The sequence below is a fragment of the Apiospora marii genome (assembly GCF_038362585.1).
Source record: "Apiospora marii strain CBS 49790 chromosome Unknown utg000005l_segment0_segment0, whole genome shotgun sequence".
NCBI lineage: Eukaryota > Fungi > Ascomycota > Sordariomycetes > Amphisphaeriales > Apiosporaceae > Apiospora > Apiospora marii.
The window spans coordinates 4,794,591-4,808,190 of record NW_027117377.1 but is presented as its reverse complement, the minus strand read 5'-3'; the positions used below and the strand labels follow the sequence as shown (position 1 = coordinate 4,808,190).

The 13,600-nt window shown below is 52.4% G+C and overlaps 2 protein-coding genes across 2 annotated transcripts; one reads left to right on the top strand and one right to left on the bottom strand.

Annotated features, from left to right (window-relative positions):
- Positions 1-2,214: 2,214 nt before the first annotated feature.
- Positions 2,215-9,392, bottom strand: PG985_009372 (uncharacterized protein; the record flags this gene model as incomplete). The annotated part of the gene is made up of 7 exons (XM_066829140.1): positions 2,215-2,313; positions 2,562-3,784; positions 3,837-4,017; positions 4,069-4,203; positions 4,258-4,428; positions 4,486-4,643; positions 4,712-9,392. The coding sequence occupies 7 exons, from the start codon at positions 9,390-9,392 to the stop codon at positions 2,215-2,217; spliced, it is 6,648 nt and encodes a 2,215-aa protein (XP_066684052.1).
- Positions 9,393-10,114: 722 nt separating this feature from the next.
- Positions 10,115-11,968, top strand: PG985_009371 (uncharacterized protein; the record flags this gene model as incomplete). Its single annotated transcript, XM_066829139.1, has 1 exon — positions 10,115-11,968. The coding sequence occupies one exon, from the start codon at positions 10,115-10,117 to the stop codon at positions 11,966-11,968; it is 1,854 nt and encodes a 617-aa protein (XP_066684051.1).
- Positions 11,969-13,600: the final 1,632 nt, after the last annotated feature.

The window sequence follows — 13,600 nt, the reverse complement described above, 5'->3', positions numbered from 1 at the left end:
GCGGGAGAAGCTCTCCCTCGGCCTCTTTCGCGCACTCGTGACAGCAACCAATGTTCTCGTCGCTGCCATAGTCTGATGCGTCATGTGTTGTTGAGCTGGAGAAAGAAAGATAAGATCGCTTGTGGACGGGGCAGACTCTTCGCGGTCCATGGAGTTCCGATGTCGAGGTGTACTGCGACGATAACGTGGGAGATAGTTGTATGATAGTGGCTTTGCGGTTGGAAGAGGGATCATGGTTCTCTGATCTTTTCCCAGACATGACGAATGCGATGTTCTCGAATAATGGCGGCGATGTAGGCGGCGCGTGAGAACTGAGCCTGACTTTCAGTCGTATGTCCTCAATGTCAATAGGGGCTACTGACCTTGGTTTTGCTAATACCTGATTGGTGAGCCGCAAACGTTCGTTCAAAGGACGCTCGGAGAGAGGGAGGGGCGGGATTCGAGGGGGCGTTGGAGGCCCCGCCTCATTGTTCTCGAGGCGTGAGCATGTTGAAGCTCGAGATACCTTCTCCGACGCCTGCTCGCTGGATGCCAGCCATTCAAGGACACCGTCGAGACCAAAGTGAGACACCCTTCGATGTGCACCCATTGTTGGGTATACGCCATAGGGTGTCGTACTATCACTTGCAACTCGAGGTTTATGCCCCTTACTCTGTTCCAACTCTTTGCTTCTTGCGTCTCTAGTTGTTGGGCGCTGGGAATCCAAAGAGTGCCTGCGAAGCGTCCACTGATAGTCGAGCCCCCCATCATACCCCAGCTGGGGAGTGAACGGGCCCCGAAATCTCCAGGATGGTTCGTGGCCGATAAAATCCAACTGGGCTGCTTCGATCGCCGCATCTGTGGCTTTGGACTCGGCAACTGGCATTTGGCTGACAGTTGCAAATGATGGAAGATTGTCTTCTTCGTCAACGAGCAAGTTCTTTCTGGCAAATATGGCATTTGGTACACCGCAACCTTCTGGGAGTGGGATAGGGGTTGTCATATGAGTTGCGCGCCAATCCTTGAATGACAACCCACCCTCTCCCACCAAGGCAGTTGGTAGCCAGCTGCGTCGGCGCTCTTCCTGGTTGTGGTCTTTTCTCTTCCTAGAGAACCGTACCGCAATCCTGTTCAGGAGACTAGACCGAGGAGTAGACGTCTTTTTGTCTTCTGGCACACTCGAGATGCTTCTCGCTTCCGAGGCTCTTCCAGGCGGGATATCGTCAGACGGCTTGTTATACTCGAGAGGCACCTCTCGTTCCTCCACGAGACGGCCAGTCGTGTCTTGAGCCTTCCACTGTAGCTCATGGAACTCTTTAGGATCGGGATTGTTAAGCGGCAGAGTCCCGCCAGTTTTAGAAGATACATAGAATGTGTTGTCGATCAGCCATGCCTTTCGGTTGCGGATGCAGCTGCGGTCGCCCGAGAACCTATCGGCCGATGGTGGCGCAGAGTCCGAAAGGACAAAGGGATACCGCTCTGGATGATGGAACCGCCAGTGAGCTAGTTTCTCGGTTGGTATAATGCACGGCGTGATAGTGGTCATGTGAGGCACATGCGGGAGCTCAAGGTCGGTCTAAATGGACACGTCAATAAGAGATCAATGGTTGCAGTGGTACGGGATGGTGCCAGAGAGAGCGTACATAGCGACTCATGTGGTCATGTCTCCATCTCTGGAAAGCTGCACCCGGGTCATCGGTGTATTCGCAGTCGATCTCGATGAGCTCGTATAGCACACCGCCAGCAAGATCCAGATTTTCGTCTCCAAGGTGCTCGCGTAGGATGAGGAAGACCTGTACAGTTTCTGGGATTAGCAGGAATCGCCAGTCATGATAGCAGCGCACTTACTTGCTGCACCCCATCTTTGTATTGGTAGTTCCGAGGATGTGTGCGCAGTATCTGACAAGTACATTCCTGCACTCTAGATGTGTCCAACACATGTCAACCAACGGCCCAGCGATTCCGAAACACTCGGACTGGAGCGACCACCTACTGTCTTCGTCGTAACCCTCGCGCGAAAGATAGCCAGAGAGCTTGGGGATATAGTCAAGGGGCTGGAAGAGGTCCGCCTCAGCAGCACCTTGGCGATCTGCCATCGTGTTTTGGCAACTTTGTTGGACTCGACAACATCTTGGAGAGCTTATCCAAACATGTTTGAAGAGTGAAGATCCTGCGTTTCGTCAGGCAGCTGATTTTAAGTCGTTCCTTCCGTCAGGTCGTGAAAGGGTTATGCGCTTAAACGTAGAAAGTGGCCTGAGCAGGGCAGGCGGCACCTTCCACAACCCCCTCGTGGTCCATGTCGTAAGCTCCAGGACCTCCATGCGGACGCTGTTGCTAAACTATCATATCAATGTGATTCTCATGATCACTAATATCTTTGATGTCATATGTACATTTGATGTATTGATGTCCTCAATCCAATTGTTGTAAATGCTACAATGTGCCATGAAGCAATTCTCTAGCTTTGCCCGTGGAAGCGCCCAAACACCACGCAGAAACACTGCTGCTCGCTCATATAGCCCTTTCCCTCCCTCTATCTCTCTCTATATATACTAGAATGGCATATTGTCAAATGCATTTACATTATGCCAACGACCCGATCCGCGATGTGCCTTGTCATGCACACTATTCCACTGCTGCAGTTCCCTTAGAAGCCCCTCCGCCAGCTTTCTAACATTCCACTGCGGGATCGATGTCCCCTGACCCGATTGCGTGGTCGCAGGAGCCCCGGCTGGTCGCTTGGGCCCTCTGATGGTCAGCAATGATCCCGATATTTCCCAGTCCTTGGTAATATCGTCAATCATCCGCTGGGAGAAGCTGTTGACGTGTTCGCTCGAGCCCAGCGCCGAGCTCGAGGGGTTAAACTGAACGCCCTCAAAGAGAAACACCGGGTCGATCTGGACTACTACTGCTGCCGTATTTGTGTCTATTTCCCGCCGGCTGCCCGTCTTCTTCGTCTTCAACATACCAGCGAGATACCCGCTGGCTGCATGCGTATATTCCGTGAACGCCTCTATTGCTGTACGTAGATCGCTCGCCATCCGTGACTGGCTATCGTTGAACAGGAACGCCGTCATCGAGGGGCTCAACAGGTTCAGCAGCTTCGTCATTTGCGTCAACGTGTGTAAGCGCTCGGGTCCCAACGCGATCTCCATCCTCTGCAACAGTTGAATGTCCGCGTAGACAAAGCCCAATAAGGCGACAAGCCCGCCCATGGCCTCTTCGTCAAACTCCTGGTGGATGCTTTGAGCACCAAACCAGCGCTCCAGAGCCTGGATGTACACATCGAGGATGATCCACCCCTCGGCTTTCTTGACAGCGGTACGGATGATAGCGGGTATCATACGACTTAGCATGAAAGACATGATGTGAGTGTTTCTCATCCCTTCCTGGATGACTTTGCTCTGCCCATCAAGTTTGGCACTGGAAAGGGCCGCCTTGAAGTTTGAGAAAAGGTAGAATGACAGAGATGATACAGCTCCTGTGATATTATCTTCCAGCTTGAGTCCCCATGAAAGTATTGTGGCCGTCTGGAGACTCGGATCCTGGGATGGAGGCGCATACTCTCTGCTGAATTCGGAGAAGAAGGGCTCAACTGGATAGATGCCTTGGACTTTGATCAGGTGGATAATAGCCTGAACGAAGGAGATGTAATGTGCATGTTCAGGTGTATCCACAAGAGTTGTGAGGTCTCGCTTCACTTGTTCCATTGTGCGTTTGACGGCTTTTGTAAACTCGTTGCGTAAATTCGTTCTCTGGGTACTAACTGCCCCCCGCAAGGCCTGTCGTAATGACGCGATGATGTCTACACAAGAGTCAGTAAGTCTGTAGACATGCATGATGGGAGGGCAACATACTCTCAAACAAGTCCCGATTGGAGTTGTAGTCGGGGGTGTTTCCGACTTCCACAGGGACACTCTGGAGGTACTTGCTAGCATGTTGTTTCACTGCGTAAGCAAGTCGGTTTTCGTATGCCAGAGCTTTGGAAGGCTTAGCGATAGCATCCAACAAGACTCCAATAGGTGTCGCATTAATATCCTAGAGACATGTTAGTAAGGCATGGGATACGGGCGAGAAGAGAATTCTAACCTGGAAATTGGTCACGCCATGCTCTACCAAAGTCGCGAAGAAAAGGCACAAGTATCGTCTTGATGACAGGGATAACTTTGAAGGCAGGTCCTCGAACAGCCCGAATTTGCCCGGAGTGAAGAATCGAGATAAGCGCTGGCAAAGTCAGTATACAATCGTGTTTGCAGCCAGAGAACACAAGAGACTCACCGTTACACCGTGACGGAGGAAGACGGCTGCTAAGCGACCACCAACCGATGTGACCTGCTCGACAAGTGACAAGCCTCCACGGATATCGTGTGGTGCTTGGTTGTTGCCAGCAGACGACACAACCGTCCGCGCCATCAAGAAGAACGTTGTTGACACATTACGATCGAGGTGCTAGAAAAACCGGTCAGCTTAATGTGGTAATTGAAACCTGTATCGACTCTGACTCACCATAGCAGCATCTTCTCCAAATCCAGCTTGCTCAGTTGGTATGTTCTGTCTCCCAAGATATTGTTCAATGCTGGAGAGGTATGAATCGACGGTATCCAGGGCCACCTGTAACGTAGCCCATTCGAGTTCAGGAGGTGTGCGAGAAAAGCGTGCAAATACTTCATGCAGTTGGTCTTCTGATAGTTAGCCAATAGTCTCGCGCGTATATTGAGTGTATGGTACTTACAAATATTGATCACCAGAGAAGCAATGTTAAGAGACGGCGCGTGCCGTACAACATCCAAAGTGGTCTGCAATGAACAACGTAACACGTCAGTAGCGGCTTGCTTGTTCATATTGGCAACGCTCTTCATCAGCTCTGGACTGACGCCTTTAGACGCGTCTTTAGACAGCCGCAGGAACTGCTGCTGGATGTCGGACTCAACGGAGCTATACTGGTCCAGGACCTGTTTGAAAATATCATTTTGCCAGTCGAGGAACGGTTTGTATATCGTTCTGTCGACCCGAGATGAGACGACATAACGCGCCAATTGGTTCCACGCCCGTATGTTGATCAGGCATGCCTCCTTGTGAGAACTGCCTGGCACCACCAGTTTCTGAATTGCCTGTACCGACGGCCGCAGATCAGGAGGGGCACTCCAAAACAGCGTACATAGTAAGTCATGGTGATTCCTCAAAGCAGCCAGGTCGCTCTCGTGCACATCGCTCTCCCTGAGGTACTGTCGGTCGTGATTCGGCAAGACACGCGCGATGAGGTTTTTCATATCCTTGATCAAGCCAAAGCTTCTCAGACGTCGGATGGCCAGAGCAAGAAGCTTCAGGAAAATGTGAAAACAACGATCCTCGGGCTGGAGCTTCAGCGATGGGGTCCCCGCAAGATCCTCGAGGAATTGTGGTGATCGGTAGACTTCTTCATTCCTCAAATGGGCGAGCTTCTGGCCTGCAAAGAAGTCGAAAATTGTCCCAATCACGGCATGAGGCTTACGCCATCCCCACTGCTCTACCAAATAATGGCATCGGCCGATAATCCCTCTGCAGTAGCTGTTAAAGCTTGGCGGTTGTTGTTGGCTACCTTTATAGGCATCAAAGACGCGGTTTAATAGCTTCTGAGGCATGGTCCAGCCCTCAAGCGGTATCGTGTCTCGGATACGAGAAACAGCAACACCGTGGTTGTCAAATTCGCCCAGCGGTAAGATGGTGAATAGGTCATGCCACAGCTTCTCGAATTCTCGCGCATCCACGCAACTGTCAAAGTCTGACTTGAACATAATGGGGGCCACCACGTCCCAGAAGCCTGCTCGAGGAATGCGTGCCTCTTGCAGCACTCGTATGGAAACAACCCAAGCAATCATGCAGTAGTGCTCGTTCCGAATACCGTGCTCTCGGAAGCGAGGATTCTGAAGGTCATCATACAAGCTCCTGATGTCTGTGAGATCTGACTTCAGAAGTACTCTTACGAGCTGTTGAGCAACCTTCTTCAACACGTCCTCGACCTGTAGCGACTCGGGTAAGTTCAATTTCCCACAAATCCGTAGAATCTGTAAATCTATAATCAACAGACGTGTGAGAACCTCGATCGACTGCCTCGAACTGCTAGCCTCGAACTCGTTTGATGAGTCAAGGCGCTCAGCAAAACCAGACGTGACCTCAACCATCCTCTTCGCGAACATCCTTTCGGCATCGTTGTCGGGGAAGCTGACGTGTTGCTGAAGATACTTGAGAACGAAATCTGTAGCTTGCACAGGCATCTTAGGATGATTGCTAGGAGACTCGGTACTTGATTGTATCTGTTCGAGTATCGAATCAAATACCAACCCTAACTCGGAAGAGGTCTGGGCCTCCCATGGCCCCCAACGAAGAACGAGGTCCCCTATAGATATCGAACAATGGCCTCTTGGTTGTGTGAGATCGCCAAGACGGCTCTCGTCGGATGCCATGAGAACACGCCCGTCTCCAAAAATGGTGCTCTCGTGGAAGAAAACACCAGGGTCCAGAGGGAAGATCTCAAAATGCTGCGTGTAGTGGGTGCCATAAGGACCAAGCCCGGTCACCTTGCTGCCTTTCTCAGTCGATATTGATGGTTCGGGGGTGGTTTCAAACACCTCCGGTAAAAGATCGTTTGCATGCACAAATCGAGCTGCCGCTGTGTCCAAAGGTCTTGGCCGCGCAGGCTTGCGTGGTCTAATGCGTGATCTTGTTTTGGTCGACGAATCTTGAATGGCTGAAGCGACACGATTCTGGACTTCAGCAGCAGGTTCAGATACGACAGGGGCCGCAGATGTAACCGAGAAAACACGCTCGAGGCGGGTGTCAGCAAACATAGGCAGAGCTCTGCGATTCTTCCGATACAATGCATCAAGAGCCTTTTTCCGAGCGTCGAAGACATAACGGCTCTGAGGTTCACCTTCCTCTATTTCGAGTTGTGCGGACCGTGTAGCGACTTTGGAGTCCTGCCTACGGCCCAGACCTTTCCGCTTGGGAGGCTTTTGGGGATTCGGCGGTAGATTCTCCAGATCACTGGGTTGCTCAAGATGTGTATCGTGATCGACAGCCACAAACTTGTCGATGCTTGTCTGCCTTGCTAACGTTCTTGGTCTCGAAAAGCGCGATATAGGTGTTGCGGCCTGCGGACGAGGCTTTGGTGGCCTCTTTGATGGTTCTGTGACCTTGTTCGCCGACGCGAGTTGCAAAGGCCGGTCGTGACTTGGCGGGCGATCTTGGGTAGCGTGGACAGGTTCAGGAAGCCGAGACTGTATCTTGCCCCTTTTCCAACTACGTAGAACGTCGTGTACATCAACATTATCTCTGCGCGTGCCGAGGCTGATTTGTTTGTTCGTGGGGCTCGCCTTGCCTTTGCCTGGCCTTCGCTTGGCTGCTCGGGCAGCGATACGTACAAACTGCGGCGCATCGGATTGCATAACATCAAGGATGCTGAGCCGGGGAGGGGGGGTTTGTCTTGAGCTCCGCAAGTCCGTTGTGGCTTTGCGAGACGGGTGATGCTCGAGAGTCCTCTTGCTAGCAGCAGCTGTTGAGCCGCTTCCCGATCGGTTTAGCAGCCCTGTAATGCGCTGCTGGCGCTTTCGTGCACCTGGCTGGCCGGAGAAGAGATTCTGAGCCTTCCTTCGCTTTCTAGGTCGTTGGTTTGAGCCCGAGTTATTCCGTTTCCTGGTAGGCAGCATGTGATCGATGTGGTCATCCTCCATTACGGAACCAATATCGTCATCATCGAAAACGGAAAACCCTTCACCATTTGGATGCGGTATGGGTACAATGTCATTATCTCGTAAAATCGTATTGTTCGTGGTATTATCATTATCTGACTCGTCGTCATCGAAGAAAAAAGGTGTGTTCATGTTGTTGGGCTTGGGAGAAACGATTCGTCTTTGGGCCACCCCTTTCCGTTGTGGTCTTTCGGGGGAAGCCTCAGGGCTATGTCGCTGAGTGGGCTTGAAGGCAGGAGCTCGATTGAGTTGCTGATCAAGCCGGATCCATGACGCAGGGAGAACTCCCCGGATCTTTCGCCGGAAGTTCAGATCGGGAGCCCTTTCTGGGCTACTGCTGGCTTCAGCATTACCCAGGTCCTCGGCATCAGACCCAGCCATGTATTGGGCACTGTCTTGGCTGCCAGATGAGTCAGAATCATCATCCAGGGTCAGGTCAATCGCTTGGTGACCCTGCCCTATAGGGACAGGCGTAAGGTCTCTGGATATGTCTGCGCTGCTGGGCTTGGGGGTTATCGAGATCACTTCTTTCCTGCGCCGAGAAGTGTTGATGCCGTCAATGGGTGCCACAGGAAAAACGGCAGGGCTTGTCTGCGGCGGCGAGGGAGGGATATCGAATATGTCCATTCCTCTAGCAGGCGGGGATGGGTGTAGAAATGCCCGCGCCTGTTTCCGCTTAGTTGATGACTTCGGTGATCCACGGCGTTTTGTATGTGTCTTTGGTCTGCCCAGGATCGACTTCCTCCTGACAAGATCCTCAAGCGTCGGGAGTTCATCGTCATCGTTCTGCGAGCTTCTCTGGTTGTCGGGAAGAGGCAAACGTCTAGTCGGCGTCGGAGAGCGGCTCGACAGGGCCAATTCGTCTCGGTCGTCCAAGCTGTCGCGTTGTAAACTCAATTGGCTCTCTTCGGCAGTATCTTGTAGCCCGCCACCCGTCGATTGGGTGTCTTCTTCGTAATCTTCCTCTTGTGAATCTTTTGGTTTCCCCTCCTTTGCCGCAGCCTCTTCGAGCGCCACTCTGACGGGCCTGATTCCGCGAGACTTGAAAAGACTGCTGTAATGGGCACTTTCTAGAAGGTACGGATGTTCCTGAATAGGCTTTCGGGGCCGGAATGACCGACTCTGGCGAATGGCTTCCTCGCGTGCAAAGATCTCGTCCTCGGCAATGCTCATGGCCGTCGCATCATTGTTATCGGTGTTAACGGCGTTAACGCCAAGTTCGATGACCAGTGATGTTTGGTCCGCGGATTGCTTGGCCTTGCCAACTTCCAGGCTTTCCCCAGCTTCAATATCTCCGACTGCCGCGACCGAGGTCTGAGTAGGTGTCGTCAGGCCCTCGATTTCGTTGGACGGTTCCTCGAAATCGGCTTCGGCATCCCTCGGAGGTGAATCATTTTCAATCTGGCGCTCTAGTACCGGAAATGAGCTCGAGGGGTCCAGGTCATCAGGAAACAGATGATCCAGGTCTTCCAAGCTTTGCGAGGAGGTCGGCACATCCCATACGTCCCGATTGTGGTCGTCAGCGTGGTTGTGTCCGCTCGCGGCGGCCGGTGCTGGATCGTCATGATTCGGGGCGTCGGCAGCAGCCGGGAGCTGAGGTAACTCCGGTTGCTGGGAGTCTTCGAAGTCAAAGATGCTTTCATCATCTGAGTCGGGGACCTCCCCAAGCTCCTTCCAATTTGCCATCGCTATCGTAAGGCATTTCCTCGCGTGTGCGACTGGGTTGTAAATGAAGCATCGCTAATAAATCTTTAAGTGGTTGCCCCAAGCCAATGCTCTAGGCAAGCAAACAGCTGTGGAGACGCGTCTGGGTCACTGAAGACGCGTTCCAGTAGTTAAAAGTCCGGGGTGGCGCTGTAAGTGGTTTTTGTGCGCTAATTGGTGCTACCCACCCAGCTGGCCAGCAGTTTACACTAACGCGCATCACCACTTCGAAGTCCCAAAATACGCATCAGATGCCTCGACTCTGCTCTTATTGCACCACTTCGCAACAACTGTGCTAGTATTCAATATGTCACATGTGAGAAATCTTCTTGGATTAGCAGTCGCTGTCGGCTTTGGAGTCTGGAACGGTAAGGCACTGTTGCAATGCGAATCCTCAATATGCATTCTCTTATGCTAACATTTCCTCAGCTCAGTACGCTTTCAAGCCTGCGCTTGAAGACGCTGCAAGGAAGAAGGACCAGTAAGTTGCTAGAAGAGTGTATTTCTGATTAAAACTTCTTGTAGCTAACTCCAATGCAAGAAACGAATTGGCACAAGCTGTAGCTCGCGGTAAAGCTTTAGCTGAAGGGAATACTGGATCCCAACAAGAGACAGAAAAGAAGAACTAAGCTGTAGTGGCGACGTTTCAACTCCTGAGTTAGCCAGACCCTTCTATTCAAGTTTGATTCGGAATCCAGCTCGTAATGCGGCGCTCAGCAAGAAGTGCCGCGTCGCGGTCGTCGGCGCAAGATGTAGCACCAGTCCAAGACAGTGATCAGGGGAAGTCGCTTGCCCAAACCCAGAGAAAGGCCAGCAAAAAGCGTGTTGTCGCTAGCGAGTCTAGTGACGAATTTTTCGAAGATGAGGAACAAGAGAAACCGGCGTCAAAGAAGCGGAAGGCCGCCGGGACAGGGAACCGCTCTCGGGAGAAGACCTCCCAGCTTTCCCAACAACTCTTCGGCCATGAGGCGGAGGCAGCACCAGACACGCTTACTATTGTCTTCCCTGAGCGACAACATCCTCTGTCATATCACCGCCCCCTTCTCCTAGACAGTGCCAAGGGGCGCGCTTCTCTACTTGAATGGTTCGATAGCGTGAGCGCGTCTCGTGCTATGCCCTGGCGGAAACCCTGGATCGACCCGTCCTCAGTGCCCGACGCCGCGGTGCTTCGCGAGCAGCTCGAGCGTCGTGCCTACGAAGTCTGGACCAGCGAAATCATGTTGCAGCAGACCCGGGTCGCCACCGTAATTGATTACTGGAACAAATGGATGGCGAAATGGCCCACTATCCACGACTTGGCTGCAGCCGATGCAGACGATGTGCTTGCTGCTTGGCGTGGGCTCGGTTACTACAGCCGTGCTACTAGAATCCACCAGGCTTCGAAGATAGTCTGTGAAGCCGAAGATATGCAAGGGCTTCTGCCGGCCGGAATAGAAAAGCTCCAAGCCCAGATACCAGGCGTGGGCAGGTATACGGCTGGCGCCATTTCAGCCATTTGCTTTGGACGGCCGGCTCCCATGGTTGATGGCAACGTCTTGCGTGTACTAAGTCGGCAACTTGGTCTCTTGGGGGATGTCAAAACTGATAAAGCCGTCATTGACCTCTTATGGGGCGCAGCCACTGCCTTGGTCGAGGCCGTGGCGCGAGATACTCAGGAACCCAGCACTGGGAACGATGGACACGCCGTTAGCGACGGCCCTGGACGATGGGGTCAGGGTCTCATGGAATTAGGGGCAACAATATGCACGCCAAACCCAAACTGCTCGGCTTGTCCTATTTCCTCGACTTGCCGCGCATATGGCGAAGGGACCAAGCTTGCCACTGACACGGACAAGCCATCTAAACCCAAGACTTCGACATCACGGGTCATTGTCCCTGATATTGAGGATGGGTGCACCTTGTGTCAGCCATTTGAAGAAGTTTCCCTGCTAGACGACGGCGCCCAGAAGCCCACCGAGACTGCGAAGGCACAGTTGCAGAAGCAGACATCCCTACAATCATTCTTTTTCACTGCTAAGGGCAAGAAGGCTACACCTTCCCCTGCCGACGACGCTGCCCGCATGTCAGTCATTACGAATCATGCAAAGAAGTTCCCCCTCAAGGTCGTCAAAAAGGCAGTCCGAGAAGAGCAGACACTGGTTTGTGCCATTCGGCGCGAGGATGGGCACTATCTAATACATCGACGCCCCGAAAAGGGACTTTTGGCTGGACTCTGGGAATTCCCATCGAGTATCTTGTCGGACCCCAGCGAGACTCAGCCAAAGTCACGAAAACAGATCGCCACACGTTATGTGCATGATGTGCTGGGCCTTACTGCCGGCGATAAGAGGTTGAAGCACGTCGGCGAACTTGGAAGCGTGCCATGGCTGTTCTCGCATCTCAAACTGACCATGCACGTTCAACTCTTCAGCGTCAAGGGTCTTGATCCCCATAGTGCGCCTGCAGTAACTGGCACAAATTCAGGTAGCCGGTGGAGCAACGACATTGAAGAGGAATCCATGGGTACTGGCATGAGGAAATGCTGGGCACTTGTTAATGAGGCCATGGACATGGCATAGTAGGACATATATATACATATAGATTTTTAGATGTCTTGTGCTTGTCAGACCCATCACTCGATTCAGCGGTGCTCAAACCATGTAATATGATCTTGTACTAACGAATGAGTGCCTTATGTGACACTGCACCTACTGTGACATTTTGACGATTCTGCAGCCAAAATCATGCGTTGTGTCATTTGAGATAGATGGGTGAGAAGACCGCTTGCATCCTTCTTCCGATGCAACCGCGGCCCAACCGCCGCGCCTAGCAACTTCTTCTCTCGTGCGACGCAAGCATGGCTCCCGAACCACCAGAAAGAAAGAAGTCTGTTTTTAGAGTCTTGGCTTCGAGCGTTTTTCTACAATTCCCATCCAAGATAGGCGCCGAAGCATCGACTGGACGTCTCGTGTGTATTGACGCTGGGAATATCAAGTGGTTGATGAAACTCGGCGCTTAAACAGACCCGCTATGCCGGGCGCTCCCGTCAAAGCACCGGCAACCAATCATCAGCGGCCGAGTGCAGAAGCTCAAACCTTCGAGTCCCTCAGCTACTGCAACCTCAGGAAGCCAAGAGGTTGGGTGCGTGCTACTCTCCTTGAAAAATCCCGACGACCAAAGCCGCCAAACACCATGTCGCCGCCCGTCGGGTCGTGTCCCCCATCTTGCAACGGATTCAACATGGCTCTCTCTAATCAGGCAGGTGTATTCGGCCGTCCGATGCCGACTTGACCAAAATCAACCAGCCGACATCATTTTTAATTAATGAAGACTCTGTCCATCACGAGAAAACAAGTTTTGGACAGTGGCAAAAAGGACGGAACCCTCAGAAAGAAGAAGCGGATCAGCCTGCCAAGCGGCTAGTTCTTGACAAGTCAAGTTGAGGTTGCTTGATTGGTTGCCAACTCACCATGTCTTGGGGGCCCACCCATGCTTGAGCGACGGTGAACCAAGATTCGACCCCAGCTTTTTTTCCTATCGTCCATATGAGCCCTCACATTCCTCGTGCCCTGCATTAAACTCAGGGACACTCATGAGTGGCTGCAGTAGTCACCTAGTCACCCGAGATCCCCGCCAGCGGGTGGTTCATCGTCTTTTTTCCTTGTACGTGTAGCTAACCTTAGCTACTGCCCAAAAAAGACACCGCCGCGAGACCATGTTGACTTGCAGAAGAGAAACCCTGGACTGCTTGTTGGCACAGCCCACTTCCTCTTCAAGATATGCCCCCCAGTAACCCAGATCTGACCAATGTCGTCACTGCATGCCTCGAGACATATGGGCACTACACATAAATGCCAGTCCCAGAGTTCCCTCGAGATGGCGAACTTCTGGAAAGATGGGCGCCATTCGAATACTAAAAAGGCCTCTCTCACTCCAGGCCGGCGTCCCCTTGCACAGCTTGTTTAACTCGTTCATTATATGATATCAAGTATAGCCCCGTGTCCCTCGGCGAGATCTTGATCTATACGACTTCTGTGTAAGCACATGGCGGAGTGAACTATATCAATCAACCTATCAATTACCAAGCCACCCTACGACCGCACCCGCTCTGAAGATTAAGCGCGGCTCAAGGACAAGAATAAACCGAGCTGGGAACCCTTCGGCTTGAAGATTTGAGCCAAGACCAAATTCGTACGGCTCGGCTGCCGGCC